General features: G+C 40.8%; 1 protein-coding gene across 2 annotated transcripts in view; it reads right to left on the bottom strand.

The window, feature by feature from the left end:
• ORC2 (origin recognition complex subunit 2) overlaps positions 1 to 11734 on the bottom strand; it is a 54376-nt gene extending 42642 nt beyond the window's left edge. Inside the window, exons 1-4 of one of the 2 annotated variants that reach the window (XM_008999183.5) lie at positions 11566 to 11734; positions 7711 to 7754; positions 5726 to 5829; positions 5094 to 5237 (exon numbers count right to left, since the gene is read on the bottom strand). In XM_008999183.5, the coding sequence (XP_008997431.1) occupies positions 5094 to 5237; positions 5726 to 5819 (238 nt within the window). In that variant the 5' untranslated portion in view covers positions 5820 to 5829; positions 7711 to 7754; positions 11566 to 11734. The remainder of the gene's footprint in view (positions 1 to 5093; positions 5238 to 5725; positions 5830 to 7710; positions 7755 to 11565) is intronic. The other variant, XM_035305265.3, reaches the window with a different exon arrangement.
• Positions 11735 to 16968: the final 5234 nt, after the last annotated feature.

Below are 16968 nucleotides of genomic sequence, written 5' to 3' on the forward strand. Positions count from 1 at the left end.
CCTTCTCAAAAAAAAAATAAAATAGATATTCAATTAAGGTAATTCATGTGTTTATAATGGGAAGTAGAGAGCCCCCCTTTTTTTAATGGAAATATAGAATTGTCCCATCACCATTTACTAACCAGTTCATCATTAGCCCAATATATCTGCAATGCTATTTTTTATAGTATATCTAGTTTTCATATATGCAGAAGTCTATTTATGGAGAACTTGTTACTTCAATCACAGAACTGTAACTAGAATATATAATTATAATATAGAATATATAACTGTATGTTTATATAATTTATATTTTGTCTGTATGCCAAATACAAAATATAAATCTGAAGAAGTTATTAACTAAAACAATTGGTTTTAAATAAGGTATGAATGAGACACCATAAAAGATTTAAGAGAAAATTTGAGAAACATGAAAGCCTACTATACTCAGATAGCATCAACAGTATCATTATCAGTCTACTGATAATGAAACTGGAAAATTCCAGTTGATGCATTATGGATATGCTATCTTAAAAAAAGAAAAAGCAGGGGGCATGGTGGCTCATGCCTGTAATCTCAGCAGTTTGGTAGGCCAACGCTGGCATATCACTTGAGCCCAGAAGTTTGACCAGCCTGGTCAAGATGGTGAGACCCCACATCTACAAAATATACAAAAACTAGTGGGCATGGTGGTGCCCACCAGTAGTTGCAGCTACTCAGGAGGCCTCCAAAGGGTCACAGTACATAAAGAGATATAGGCCAGGCACGGTGGCTCACGCCTGTAATCCCAGCACTTTGGGAGGCCGAGGCAGGTGGATCACGAGGTCAAGAGATTGAGACCATCCTGGTCAACATGATGAAACCCCATCTCTATTAAAAATACAAAAAATTAGCTGGGCATGGTGGCGCATGCCTGTAATCCCAGCTACTGAGGAGGCTGAGGCAGGAGAATTGCCTGAACCCAGGAGGTGGAGGTTGTGGTGAGCCAAGATCACACCATTGCACTCCAGCCTGGGTAACAAGAGCGAAACTCCATCTCAAAAAAAAAAAAAAAAAAAAAAGCGATATACAGCATATATGTAGTATTGAAATTTTATGGGTGGAAAAAAGTGATTAGGAGAAAATATCTAAACAGACTAATTAAGAGACAATAGTTTTTAAAAGGTTGAAATACATAGGGCATGATGCCAAAAAATAAGGCAAAGCTCCCCAACCAATGTGAAGAATGAATGAATGAATAAATTAATTCGTTAATTAGTTAAAGGTATGGGTTTCATCTGTGCTGAGTACTGATTCTCTCAGGCCTTTGAGGATGACAATCAAGGCCAGTAGTAGGGGTAGGGTTAAGGCCCTGTGGTATTTGTCCTTGGTCTACAGTATTCTCCTCTATTTATTCCATTGTGCCTCTAAATATCATTTGCTGTGAGTGATGTTATGTGAGAAAGGTTGGAAGCACTGAATTTCTACAACAAACTTACCACTTTTTTAAGAAACAATTTTTATGATAAAAGTTTATTTTTTGGAATACTGCTTTGAATCTCTTCTTTGGCCTGGCATAATATGGAGTCAAGTAAATCAAATTCTATTTAGAATATGCTCAAAAAAATGTCAACTGTCTAGCTGTGGACACACAGGAGACCCTACCTAGCCTACCAAACCCACTGAGGAGAAGTGGTCATTTTCTGTATAACCCTATACATGGAGTATATGACTCTACCCCCATAGTTAATGAATTAAGTAATAGGCACAGATAGCTCAACTGTGGTTCATCTGTGATATTCCAAATATATGTTATTTCCACGTCCAGCTTCAAAAAATGAATTGAGCGAAATCGACTCTTGAGAATCTAGAATGGGAGAACTGAAAAACAAATCATTTAACACTGGGAACTTGATGGACATTTTTAAGTATGAGAGAATAAAACATCTGTATATGAAAAAGTAAGTGGCATAGAGAAATCCAAACAAATGCACAGAGATGACTATAGGGAGATCTGGAGACTCATGAAAGTGCAGTTCCTCAGTTTTTAACACTGTCCCAGTTCCAACTCTCCTAGTGCCCAACAATATTGACTTATTTCCTTTGTCTTCATTGTTTTAAGCTACGTTGAGGGGATCTACCTTCCTTGTACACAGGAAAAACCTAACTAAAATATAATTCAAGCCTAAAAAATGTTTTCGTTAAGAATAATCTGCCGGGTGTGGTGGCTCAAGCCTGTAATCCCAGCACTTTGGGAGGCCGAGGTGGGTGGATCACGAGGTCAAGAGATCGAGATCATCCTAGTCAACATGGTGAAACCCCATCTCTACTAAAGATACAAAAATCAGCTGGGCATGGTGGCGCATGCCTGTAATCCCAGCTACTCAGGAGGCTGAGGCAGGAGAATTGCCTGAACCCAGGAGGCGGAGGTTGCGGTGAGCCGAGACCGTGCCATTGCACTCCAGCCACGGTAACAAGAGCAAAACTACATCTCAAAAAAAAAAAAATAATCTTGCAGGTGTGAGCCACCATGCCTGGCCATAAAGAATAATAATAAGAAAATGGCTTAGAAGTAAAAATTAAAATCACACACACAATACCAGCATCCTGGTTTAGAACACTACTTCTTGAAATGCTCCTCCTAGTTCTGTAAAGATCAAGGTAAAAATAAAGTAACCTGCTTTAGAAAACTATTTTAAATAAGTTAAAAATATAAATATCTTGTTTTTTTATTTTTTTGGGCTAGGGTCTCCCTTTGTTACCCAGGCTGGAGTATAATGGTTCAATCACAGCTCACTGTAGCCTCAACCTCCTGGGCTCAAACAATCCTCTGCCTTAGCCTCCCAAGTAACTGGGACTATAGGCACATGCCACTGTGCTCAGCTAATTTTATTTTATTTTTTTTGACAGGGTCTCACTCTGTGGCCTATGCTGGTGTGCAGTGGTATGATCATGGTTCACTGCTGCCTCAGCCTCAGGCTCAAGTGATCCTCCCACCTCAGCCTCCCTGGTGGCTGGGACCACAGGTGTGTGCCACCATGCTAGGCTAATCTCAAACTCCAGGACTCAAGGGATCAATCTGCCTCGCCCTCCCAATGTGCTGAGATTACACGCATGAACCACTACACCCAGCTTCCAGTTAATTAAAAACTTTTTTTTGGTAGAAACAGGATTTTACTGTATTGCCCAGGCTGGTTACAAACTCCTGGGCTCAAGCAATTCTCCTGTCTCAGTCTCCCAAAGTGCTGGAATTACAGGTGTGAGCCACCATGCCTGGCCATAAATAAATATGTATCTTAAAAATAGTACTAGCAGAGCCAGGCGTGGTGGCTCATGCCTGTACTCCCAGAACTTGTGGGAGGCCAAGGTGGGTGGTTCACAAGGTCAGGAGTTCAAGACCAGCTTGGCCAAGATGGTGAAACCCTGTCACTACTAAAAATACAAAAATGGCCAGGCGCAGTGGCTCATGCCTATAATTCCAGCACTTTGGGAAGCCAAGGCGAGCGGATCACGAGGTCAGGAGTTTGAGACCAGCCTGACCAACATGGTGAAACTCTGTCTCTACTAAAATTACAAAAATTAGCCGGGTGTGGTGGCAGACGCCTCTAATCCCAGCTACTCAAGAGGCTGAGACAGCAGAATTGCTTGAACCTGGGAGATGGAGGCTGCAGTGAGCTGAGATTGCACTACTGCACTCCAGCCTGGGAGAAAAATCAAGACTCCAACTCAAAAAAAAAAAAAAAATTAGCCAGACATGGTGGTGTGCACTTGTAGTCCCAGCTACTTAGGAGGCTAAGGCAGAAGAATCACTTGAACCCAGGAGGCAGAGGCTACAGTAAGCTGAGACCACACCAGTGTACTCCAGCCTGGATGACAGAGGGAGACTCTGTCTTAAAAAAATTATTTTAAAAAGATACTACTAGCTACTCAGGAGGCTAAGGTGGGAGGATCTCTTGAACCCAAAGGTTGGAGGCTACAGTGAGCTATGATTGTGCCATGGTACTCCAGTCTGGGTGACAGAGCAAGACCCTGTCTCTAAAATAAACAAACAAACAAATAAATAATGTATTGAAAGTAACTTTAGAAATACTGGGCAGACATCAAAAGGAATGAGATCATGTCCTTTGCAGGGACATGGATGAAGCTGGAGCCAATATCCTCAGCAAACTAACACAGGAACAGAAAACCAAACACTGTATGTTCTCACTAACAAGTGAGAGTTGAAAAAGGAGATCATATGGACACAGGGAGGAGAATAACACATGCTACAGCCTGTGGGGGCAGGGGTAGTGGAGGGTGGGAGAGCTTCAGGACAGGGGCTTAAAACCTAGATGACTGCCGGATGTGGTGGCTCACGCCTGTAATTCCAGCACTTTGGGAGGCCAAGGTGGGTGGATCACCTGAGGTCAGGAGTTTGAGAGCAGACTGGCCAATATGGTGAAAACCCACCTCTACTAAAAATACAAAAAAAATTAGCTGGGCATGGTGATGGGTGCCTGTAATCCCAGCTACTTGGGAGGCTGAGGCAGGAGAATCACTTGAACTCAAGAGGCGGAGGTTGCAGTGAGCCGAGATCATGCCACTGCACTCCAGCTTGGCAACAAGAGTGAAACTCTGCTTCAAAAAGAAAAAGGAAAAAAAATGTTAGAAAGAGGGAGGAAATGGACTCTCCCCGAGAAATCTCCAGAAGCAATCAGCCCTGCCATACCATGATTTTAGACTCCTGACCTCCAGAACTGTAAAAGAATAAATTTGTGTGATGAAAAAAACAAAAAAACTAGATGATGGGTTGATAAGTACAGCAAACCACCACGGCATGTGTTTACCTATGTAACAAACCTACTCATTCTACACATGTATCCTGGAAAAATTAAAAAAAAAAAAAAAAAAAAAAAAGAAAGCACTTTAGAACGTGTTGGTCTATAGATTCCCTGTTACTGAAAGCTAATCGCAGGACTGGTTGTTTAAAAAAAAAGAACTGTGGAAAAACTGAAATTGAAGCAAATGCTTTTTAGATAAGAAACATGATAATATAGAACCCCACTGTTTAACCTATCAGACTACTTTTGTGTATCCTATAAAGCAATTTCTGCTACTAGCAGAAACATGAGTGTGTATTTCACCCCCTCAAATACCTTGAACATCTCTTCCCATAACTTCCACATAGTTCTGATCTTTTAAGACCTCCTGGTCATCTTCCTCCAAATCACATTCTGGCTTCTTTATTATTTTTTTGGGGTTGACCAATAGCTGAGCTCTCTCCTTCTTTAATTTAGCTCCTATAAGAACATCCAAAGAATTAGAGATGACAGGTATAAGTTCTTTCTAAACATTACATTTAAATAAGTAAAAAAAAAAATGGTAATATTTATATAGTCATTAAAGCTGGGCAAAAAGTTTTCTCTTTTATTAAAACTGACCACTCTTCCACAGTTTATATAGTTTAAAACACATACACACACACAAACACACCCCTTGAAAGTGTATATTTTTAGGGGTCAAAATAACCACATATTTTAAATTACAATGGGTAGTTATCATTGACTATGACTACTGAGCATTTCATTTTAGATTAGGCTTTATTTAACACTTTCAATCAAAGTTTGAAAGAATTAAACTAAAAATTAAAGCAGTTTTTATTTAGTTTTACTAACTAGATCAATACTTTGTGCTATATTTTCAAAATAAAATGTTAAAAGTTTTAAAAGTGAAATAATCCATAAACATTATAATAAGCATCTCTTCAAATTGTACAATCACTTAGTACCTCCTTCTCTATCAAGAATGTGATTAAGAACATCATCATCTCCCACAAAATGAACCTCCAGCCTCTTGTCTTCCTTTAATTCTGGTTTACTCATTATTGCCAACCTAAACAAAAATAGTAAGTTACTCAAAAGTGATGAAGAATTATATCAACCACTAAATTAAACATTCACATAATGAATACACATCTTTATCTAATATTTTTAACAGTCTTTTTTTTTTTTTTTTTTTTTTGAGACAGAGTCTCACTCTGTTGCCCAGGCTGGAATGCAATGGTGCGATCTTGGCTCACTGCAGCCTCTGCCTCCCAGGTTCGAGCAATTCTCCAGCCTCAGCCTCCCAAGTCACTGGGATTACAGGTGTGTGCCGCCACATTAGCTAATTTTTTGTATTTTTAGTAGAGATGGGGGTTTCATCATGTTTCCCAGGATGGTCTTGATCTCCTGACCTTGTGATCTGCCCGCCTCGGCCTCCCAAAGTGCTGGGATTATAGGCTAGAGGTACCATGCCCGGCCAAAAGTCTTTTAAAGTATGAAATATATATTATGCATTACTGTATTAATATATATTGATGGTAGGTAACTCAATTCTTTATCCAAAAAATTGGGGAGGGAAAGAGATGTCTGAGAGTTGAGAAGAGGTAAATCCAATCAAGGTAGCTAAAATATACTCAGAAAAAAATAAAATAAAATATACTTGGAAAAACAATTCAAGTTTTAAGGAAAGCTCTAATCAATCTAGACAAGCATGTTAACAGAAATGGGGTGGTTAATATCTGAGTATTTAGAAAAGTGGCAGCCAACCGACGGGCACGGTGGCTCATGCCTGTAATCCCAGTACTTTCTGAGGCTGACATAGACAAATCACGAGGTCAGAAGTTTGAGACCATCCTGGCCAACATGGTGAAATCCCGTCTGTACTAAAAATATAATAAAAAAATTAGTTGGTGTAGCAGTGGATGCCTGTAATCCCAGCTATTCAGGAGGCTAAGGCAGGAAAATTGCTTGAACCTGGGAGGTGGAGGTTGTAGTGAGCAAAGATTGCACCACTGTACTCCAGCCATGGAGATAGAGTGAGACTCCATGTCAAAAAAAAAAAAAGAAAAGAAAAGAAAAGTGGTACCCAAACAAAGAATAATGGTTTGGTGGATTTTATTATCTGTTCATTAGAAAACTACCATCAATTTTGAGGAGTCTGTAATACTTCATTGGTGTACCAAGCCTGGCTCCAACAACCCTCAAGCACCTCCCTTTACTTTTAAGGAATACTTACCAAACAACTTTACAAATATGAATATGGCTTTCTAGTTATCTGGATAACTAAATAGTAAACACAAATCTTTCCAACACTTTACAGTTAGTTCCTCACTGAACAAACCTCAGAGTTTGGCAAGCAAAAGTTTGATCAGCTCTGGCTAGTCTGACAAAATATACTTTCAGAACTTATGCTACTGGCCTGAAAACAACTAATGATTAACTGCTGCTAGCTAATCAGTTTACCCAAGAAATGTAACTAAGATTCAGTGTTCTTGGTGAATTTTTTTTCTCTCCTCTCTTTCGTATAAATCCTGTTTTTACCTTTTCTTTTGGCAGGAGAAACTATTGACTGTGTCTCTCCTTTCTTTTTTTTTGAGACAGGGTCTCACTGTGTTGGTGCAGCCTTAACCCCCCGGCTAAGCAATCCTCCCATCTCAACGTCCAAAGTAGCTGGGACTATAGGCACATGCCACCATGCTTGGCAGGTTTTCTTTTCTTTTTTTGTAGAGACAGGGTCTCACTAGGTTGCCCAGGCTGGTTCTGAGCTCCTAGAATTAAGCAATCCTCCCACCTCAGCCTCCCAAACTGCTGCGATTACAGAGAAGGGCCACTATGACCAGCATTTATCTCTTCTGAGTTCATTATCTGCAGGAAGAGATAACTAATTCAATGTTACCAAGTTTTATTTGGACAAATGACACGTTTAAATGACATTTCAGTTTTCATTTACCTTTTAAGGTCTACACATTCTGCAGCTGGAAAATTCAGAGTCACCTGTAATTGGTAAAAGAACTCAGTCAGGGTCAGCTAATAAAAAAATAAAAGCAGTAGGGCAAAAACAAGTCCACAAGTTTTAACAAGCATGATGAATAGATAAATGCAGACCTTACAAAGCCAAAGCAGTTGTAAAGGACAAAACAACCATTATCAATTTGGCCAGGAAGCCCTAGAGACTAAGAAACACCTGGACGGAATGGGAAGAAAGGAGGACAAAATTTGAGCACTTACAATGTGCTAGACATAGTTTTGAGTACTCCATATGCATTCTCATTTAATCTGTACAACTCTATGAGGTTCATACTTCGTGTATAAAGATAATAAATACTGGGCTGGGTGCAGTGGCTTATACCTATAATCCCAGTGCTTTGGGAGGCTGAGGCAGGGGGATTCCTTGAGGCCAGGAGTTGAAGACCAGCCTGACAACATAGTAAGGTCCTGTCTCTACCAAAAAAATAAATAAATAAAATTAGCTGGGCATGGTGGCATGTGCCTGTATTCCTAGAGCTACTCGGGGGCTGAAGTGGAAGGATTCCTTCCCCAGAGTTCGAGATTACATTGAGCTATGATCACACCACTGCACTCCAGCTTGGGCAACAGAATGAAACCCTGTCTCTAATTTTATTTTTCTTTTTTTGAGACAGGGTCTGGGATCTGTTGCCTAGAACAGTGGTAGAATTTTGGCTCACCATGGCTCCGACCTCCTGGGCTCAGATGATCTGCCCACCTCAGCCTCCCACACAGCTGAGACTGCAGGCATGTGCCACCATACCCAGCTAATTTTTGTAGAAATGAGGTTTTGCCATGTTGCCTAGGCTCATCTCAAACCTCTGGGATCAAGTGATCTACCCACCTCTACCTCCCAAAGTGCTCGGATTACTGGAGTGAGCCACCACACCAGGCCAAAAAAATTTTTTTAAACAAAAAATAAAAAAATTTGGATTTTGCTTTGATATGAAGAAAAAATTTTAAAAACAAAAAATAAAGATAATAAATACTTCACCTATAAGTTATGATCATTGCTTGTGAAACATGTCTTCCTGTGCCATTTTTCTAGTCATGATACTGCTTCCTATTATGGGGATTCTGGGTATATTACAGGAAAAAGTTTAATCTATTTACATAATATTTGCATAAAATAAAGAAACAGGTTTTTGAGGGGCCATTTGTGAGGCACTGTATTAGGCACATTTATGTACACCAGCTCATCAAATCCTCAGATACTCTGACACAGGTATTCTGCATCTCTCTTTATATATATTATTTACCAAATTTACAAATGACTAAACCGAAGTTAACTCATTAAATATTAATAACTCAATAAATTATTAATGCCAACACACACAATTATAAAGTCAATTAAAACTCATTAAATTATTAATGCCAATACATACACACAATTATAAAGGCTATTAGGGTTGAAATCCAGGCCAGACTGATTCCTAACTTCTTGACCACTCTATTATACCATATAACCCTCCTGTCATCAAATAAAAATGTTATCCTAAATGCTTGTGTTTTTGTGATGTTTTGGCTTTTTTGTTTTGTTTTGAGACAGGGTCATTTGGCTCTGTTACCCAGTCTGGAGTGCAGTGGTGAGATCTGAGCTCACTGCAACCTCTCACCTTGGCCTCCTGAGTAGGTGGGACTACAGGCGTGCAATGCCAAGCCCAGCTAATTCTTGTATTTTTTTGTAAAGACGGGGTTTCCCTATGTTGCCTAGGCTGGTCTCCTGAGCTCAAGCGATCTGCCCACCTCAGCCTCCCCAAATACTGGGACTGCAGGTGTGAATCACTGTGCCAGAAACTAAATGCTTGTTTTGATTTCTGAAAACTATTCATAATAGGTCTAATGATTTCCCTATATGTCATTTAGGGTTAGGGTATTCTATAACTCATAACTATAGAATGTCCAAAGAATTCTATAGTTTTTCAAACTTTCCAGTTCATTAGGTAAAACATTACTAGTTCTATCAGGCATACTTCAAAGAGCATGTCCAGAGTCAGCATAATCTACATGATTTTACTTAATTATACACTGCTGTGTACTACAAAGGATTTGAAGCAGTGTCAATGAGCAAATGTAATAAAAGAAATGATAAATTATAAATGCTAATAGGGAATCTACATTAGAAAAAATATAAAGAAAAGCAGAAAACAAAATCATGCAATGAATTTTTGGCTTTGAGCTTCCTGGCAAAGCAAAAAGCAAGTAAAGGTCATTACATAATTCTCACTGGAAAAAGTTTAGTAATTCTTGGGGATGGGGGATGAGATTTTTCTAGGAAAATTTAAAAACAAATATTCTAGGCAAATGAGTATTGTCCTAGGCAATTTCCCTGTGGTATTTTACATAAGAATTGCCTGGACAGAGGCAGCCTAACTCAGTCTTGTTTGTAGCCAAGTGTATTTATAGAAACATTTCCTTTTTTAATTTGGGGGCATCTTATAAATAGTACAAGATTATCAAATTAAAGAAAATGTGTACAAAGACCTCATGAAAAACTTTTCCTTCTTTCCTCTCCAACAGTTCCTGGAATAAAGAAAAAACCAAAGGCTACCTAACAATCATACAATAAAATGCAATATTTAGTGACCATTATGACCCTTCAATGCACTGCCTTGGTGCTTATAGGTCAACCCCTTTCAAGGAGTTAACTTCAAGGCAATTCAGCAGCACCAAGTAAGTGTTAGCAATACACTCTCCTTTGAAAGCAAATAAAGAATTTGCTGTAATTTTTAAAAACGGAATTCTTTTGAAGATTGTATAGATTCGTGGTTAAGCACTAATTTTAATATCAGAGAAAACTGAGTTCCAATCTCCACTTCATACTTTGTAACTGTGTGACTTTGTCCAGAGTCCTGACGATTAAATGAAATCATGGCCTGAAATACAAAAGTGGTTACTGAATGATCTCAATTATCGGTATTTTTACTTTAACTTTTTTTTTCTTTTTTAGCTCCTTACTGCAGTACACACGGAGATATTTTTACTTTAAACTTCAACTTAACCATGCACATCTCTCATACAGCTATAACTCATTCAACATCTAACAGAAAAACTGCTCAGTAAGTGATGATGTCCGCTTAACGTGCAGTGAGTGCCCTTATATAACGGTGCAGGGCTGTACTGTTTTTCTTCAGATTGTAATTTAACTGGGGAAAGTGTAACGATTCTATTATGATTTCAATTGTAAAATGAAAAGTAAAGTCTCAACATCCTTTTAATTGAAAAGTTCTACCGAAAGAGTCTGGCTTATCAACATTTTACAACCAAATATGACTCCAAGGTGACTGATCAGTTAGCAGGACACATTGGTGTCTCCAGGCTGGGATGACATCAAAGGTTCTAGCTACAGTGGTTTTGGGACGTGATCTCTTCATCTCTTCCTCTTCATACCTCACGGGGCAATTTAACACTTTCGTTACAGATCTTTACAGTTCTCCCTTTCCATGGGTCCGTAAGCTGGGAACCAAGTATGTTAGTATCAGGAGTCTCTTGCACAAAAGGTCTATAAGTGCTGGGTCGACTAACGAAGGGTCCTCCCAGAGCGAGCCTCTCACCCCAAATATTAAAGGACTTTGGCCTGCGCCCCACCAGCAAGGGGTTCTAGAGCCCGCGGGTAGCCTGCGGGGGGCAGCGAGGCACAGAGACCCTGCCCAGAGTACCGAGGGAAAGCCCTGAGATGCGCGACCTGGGACGCTGGGGGCCAAGTTCCGACGCGGGGCGGGGTGCACCTGGACGCACCTCACAAGCCGCGAGCTAAGCAGGAAAGGGAGGCAGGCTGCCCCGACACCCCGCTACTCACCGCTAGGTTTCCGCCTGGTGCCGGACCAGCCGCCTCACGCCCGCGGAACGATACCTCGCTGAGTCGCCGCCGCAGGGAAGGAATCTTCGGCCCCAAGCGGAGAGGCCAATTTCTAGTATTCCGCCCAACGACAGCGGAGAAGGGGAGCCCTGGAGGCCAGCTGGGGGATGGGAGGCCTCCGTGAGGCACACCGAATCTCCCGCCCTGTTCAGGGGGCGGCGCCCGGGGAAGCCAATAGGAAGAGGAGTCTGCCAAGAGCGATGGCTCTGCCGGCCAGTCGGCGCTGGGCGCTCTGCCCCGCCCATCAGGAAACCTGGGGAAAACGAATCCTTAGGCTCTGGGTTGTGGGCCTTACCTTTTCTTTCCTCTTTCCGTTTCCGGGGAAGAGAGGAGAAGTGTTATTTGGTTGCTATTTGTCTTATAGCAATCTTTAAAAAATGTTCTTTGGGGCTGGGCGCGGTGGCTCGCGGCTGTAGTCCACCACTTTGGGAGGCCGAGGCTGGCGGATCACCTGAGGTCGGGAGTCTGAGAGCAGCCTGACCAACATAGAGAAACCCGTCTCTACTAAAAAGACAATATTAACTGGGCGTGGTGGTGCATGCCTGTAATCCCAGCTACTCCGGAGGCTGAGGTGTTCCTTGCTTTCGCCAGTTACCTTTTGAAGAAAAAGTTAATGGAAATGGATTCGCGTTTCTTTTTTAAAATTTTTCGTCATTTGGAGTGTAAGGTAGGATCTTGTACATCTCCAGGGTTTGGGGTAGGTCGGAGAAGAGAAATTAAGAGAAGCACTGAATATGGAGATGGGATCGGATTGCTAGTGGGATGAAGAGGCTGGGGAAACAATAAATAGAGAAAATGATTGACTTCAATTATCTAAAATATAAAAAGACAAGACAGAGAAAATGAGGAAGAAAATGAGTCAACCTGGATGGGATCCATACAGTATTAAGAACAAAGTACTATTTCATTTGGATTCACTTACTCAAAAGAAAACTACAGAGCACTCAGCGAAGCAGACGATAAGTACACAATGTCAAGCGAGACAACTAAGATCTTTGCATTCACTGTAGTTACTAAGCATATGTAGATATTTAAGGGACAATATTGAGAAAAATGCTATGATATGTGAAGTGCATTGGAGCACATGCTAGGAATATCTAATTAAAAGTCCAGAAGGAATCAGGAACAATTTTCTTGGAGGAAAAGATGTTTAAACTGAAACCCGAGCATCGAATATATTTAAAAGAGGCCAAGAAGGGTAAAATTTTCCAGGTAGAAGGTCCAATTCAATGTAACAGCTGTGTATAATGCCAAGTGTTGGGTCTGTTATTATGAAGGGCTAGTTGGCCCTTAAGGCACGGGTCAGATTTGTATTGAAAGATCATTGGATAAAGGAGGAAGGATTCGGAGGGAAGAGATGGAGTCACGCAATTTGGAAGCTGTTCAGGAAGTCCAGTTGAGAAAGAAATGATCATAGCCTTGATACCTCATTATTCCATTTTGGTTAGCTGGAGTTAAAAAAACAGAAGGGAAAGCCAATTTTTTGTGCATTGTAAATAAAAATAATTTGGGGGGTGACTAGAGACAGAAGATAAAGAGAACATAGCTTAACAGTTAACAATGATGTGCTTGAAGAGTGTTTAAAAATGTGAAAACAAGGCAATCTAGCCAGGCACACACACCTGGAATCCCAGCTACTCGGGAGGCTGAGACACGGAAGATTGGGTCCCAAAGTGCCAGGGTGCAGTGAGCAGTGATTTCACCTGTGAATAGCCACTGCATTCCAGCCTAGGCAACACACTGAGACCCCATTTCTTGAAAAAGAAATTTGAAAGAAAAATGAAGACCTAGGAATATTGAATAGATATGTTCAATTTATGTGTTTTATATATATATAATCTTTTTTTTTTTTTGAGATGCCATTTCCCTCTGCTGCCCAGGCTGGAGTGCAGTGGTACCATCATGGTTCACTGCAGCCTCCACTATCTGCTCTCAAGCAGACCTCCCACCTCAGCCTCCTGAGTAGCTGTGACTGTAGGTGCAGGCCATCATGCTTGGCTAATTTTTGTATTTTTTTTTTAGAGAGGAGGTTTCACCATATTGTCCTGGCTGGTCTCCAATTCCAGAGCTCAAGTGATCTGCCCACCTCAGCCTCGCAAAGTGCTTGGATTACAGGCGTGAGCCACTGCACCTGGCTGTTTTTTATATTTCTATGATGTCAGTAGACTCCCCTTCATTCCTCTCCTTTCCACAGCTTGAAAAAAGGCTTCTGGATGGGCACGGTGGCTCAAGCCTGTAATCCCAGCACTTTGGGAGGCCGAGATGGGTGGATCACGAGGTCAAGAGATCGAGACCATCCAGGTCAACATGGTGAAACCCCGTCTCTACTAAAGATACAAAAAATTAGCTGGGCATGGTGGCGTGTGCCTGTAATCCCAGCTACTCAGGAGGCTGAGGCAGGAGAATTGCCTGAACCCAGGAGGCGGAGGTTGTGGTGAGCCGAGATCGCGCCATTGCACCCCAGCCTGGGTAACAAGAATGAAACTCCGTCTCAAAAAAAAAAAAAAAGAAAAGAAAAAGGGCTTCTACAGATACATAGGCCTTGGTGTGAGTGGTAGGTTTGGATATAATTTTTATGGTGTATGTGTGTAAAATAGAGGGAAGAAGCTGAGTTTTGCGTTTAGATACAAAGATAGATAAAAACAAAGAGCTATATCACAAAAAAAGAAAAAACAACTAAGGGCTGTACCTTCAGAATGGAGATGCAGGATTTAGGAGCAGCAGGATGTTGAAGTCAGGGGACCATAAATGGCAACTTCCCATGTATTCACGGAAATGCTGTGTAGGGCATTAGACTGTAATGAGCTAAATTACAATTAGCTCATTTTTGTAAAGGGTAGAGAGAGGCACAGGCAGTTAATTGGGTTATAGTTTGAAATTTAGGGGCTGGCTTTAAAAAATCTCTAATGTCATCTATGAAACATGGTGAATTGAAGACTTTTTAAATACCACTAAAATAACAATCAGAATTTTTTAAAGTATAAACTTAAAATTAACAGAACAGAAAAACAGGTGAGATATGGTAAGCTAGAATCCAGGCCTGCAGAGGGGGAAGCCAGTAAGCAGCCTATTTCTGTCACAGAACTCCAGGTGGTAGTCTCAGGAATCTCTATGTTAAAAGCAGCATGGGCCAGGTGCAGTGGCTCAAGCCTGTAATCCCAGCAATTTGGGATGCGAAGGCAGGTGGATCACTTGAGGTCAGGAATTTGAGACTAACCCAACCAACATGGTGAAACTCCGTCTCTACTAAAAATACAGAATTAGCCAGGTGTGGTGGCTCACACCTGTAATCCCAGATACTTGGGAGGCTGAGGCAGGAGAATCGCTTGAACCCAGGACGTGGAGGTCGTAGTGAGCCAAGATTGCGCCATTTTATGCATCCTCCCAAAGTGCTGGGATTACAGGCGTGAGCCACTGCGCCTGGCCCTGGGCATTAAATTTAAAGACTTTTTCCGGGCAAGCTAATCAGAAAAGATAGGAGGCCCCAGTTGAAAAAGCCGGGCTTATGAATATAGACATAGACCTACACTGACACCTACTAGCTGATAAGCCCTGTACCTGCTTGCTGAGCTTCTGATCAATTTTAGCATTACCAAACTTTGGAAGAAACTCTCAGCTCTGAAAGAAAAAAATAAAGCAGAGCAAACATACTATGTAGAACCCAGAGGAAAATTTAGTCAAAACTGTAATAAACTCTTGATGTTTTATATCTGTTAAACACTTTGGGAGGATGAGGCAGTCACCTGAGGTCAGGAATTCAAGACCGGCCTGGCCAACAGGGTGAAACCCCATCTCTACTAAAAATACAAAAAATTAGTTTGCATGGTGGCAGACGCCTGTAATCTCTGCTCCTCAGGAGGCTGAGGCAGGAGAATTGCTTGAACCTGGGAGGCAGAGGTTGCAGTGAGCCGAGATTGCACCATTGCACTCCAGCCTGGGCAACAAGAGTGAAACTCTGTCTCAAAAAAAAAAAAAAATATTAATGCCTAGGATATATATGACTCATTGCCAGCATTCTAGGAGCCAAGTAGGACAAGGTCCTAAGTTTGTCCTCCCCATTTCAGTACAACCTAATTTCTGCTCTCAGTTGTGCCTAGTGGTGGAGTCTAGATCCTCTCCGTTCAGCCTTGTAATCTCCTGGTCCTCCACTAAGTATGACAGGAGATCTAGCATCTAATTGTTTCAAGACTTCCAACCCAATCCTCCAGGAGGAGATTCTTTAAGGAGAGAATAATTCTTAAAGTTTTAATTAATTTTGTTTATTATACTTTAAGTTCTGGGGTAAATGTGCAGAACATGCAGGTATACACAAGTTTTAATTAATTTTTAAATAGATTCCAGAATCAAGATGGTATCAGCTTATATTTTTCTTTACCAGTGATCTCATCTGTCAGCACACTGAAGAAAATCAGAATCTATAAATTTAAGGAGATGACTGAGTTAAAAAATGAAATATTTTTTTCAAGTTCATCAAACAAGGTTTTTTACCCAAACCATATTTTACTTGATCAAATTCAAGAATATGATCTCAGTTCATATATTACAAATTGAAATATAATCTAAATAGCTGTATAGATATCAGTGAGAGATCTAGATTAAGCAACCAGAACCAAGTAGGTCTTATGAACAAGTTAAGATACATTTATATTGGTCCCTAAATTTGGGAAACTCAGTTAACTTTTGTCTTTGCCAGTATTGTAAAAAGGTTCATATTGATGCTATTGCTCCTTGAAAAAATCCATTTTCTCACTGAGTCTTTGAACAGTTTATTTAATAAAATTTTTGACCCCCTACCAGGGGCATACTGCCCAGGTATGGCCCTAACCCTTAAGGAATTTAGAATTTAGTTAGGTAGAAAGAATCAGATAATTTCAACACAAAAGGGTGTAGGCTGGGCCCAGTAGCTGACACCTGTAGTCCCAACATCTTGGGAGGCCAAGGTGAGAGGACCATTTTGGAGCCCAGGAGTTTGAGATCACTCTGGGCAACATAGGGAGACCCCATTTTTGTAGGGGCCTACAAAAAAAATTCAAAAAGGTGTACTGAGAACTACAAGGACGACTGCCATTTAGCTTAATTTGGGGGTTGGGGTGGGGGATAACAGGAAAGGCCAATCCAACTTCAAAAGACAAGTAGACTTAAGCAAGAGGATATACTGGAAAAGGGATTTCAGTAACAGTACAAACTGGGTGTGGCAGTACAGTGTGTGATTGTACAAATGGGTGTGGTAGTACAAAGCATTTAGTTGTTAAATTTCAGGTGCAAGTAAGAATGTTAGGAGATGGGGTGAAAGTAGGCCACAGGGCCTTGTGTACAGGTTAAAGAATATGGTATTTATCCTCT

Source organism: Callithrix jacchus, chromosome 6 (assembly GCF_049354715.1).
Source record: "Callithrix jacchus isolate 240 chromosome 6, calJac240_pri, whole genome shotgun sequence".
In the NCBI taxonomy this organism is placed as follows: domain Eukaryota; kingdom Metazoa; phylum Chordata; class Mammalia; order Primates; family Cebidae; genus Callithrix; species Callithrix jacchus.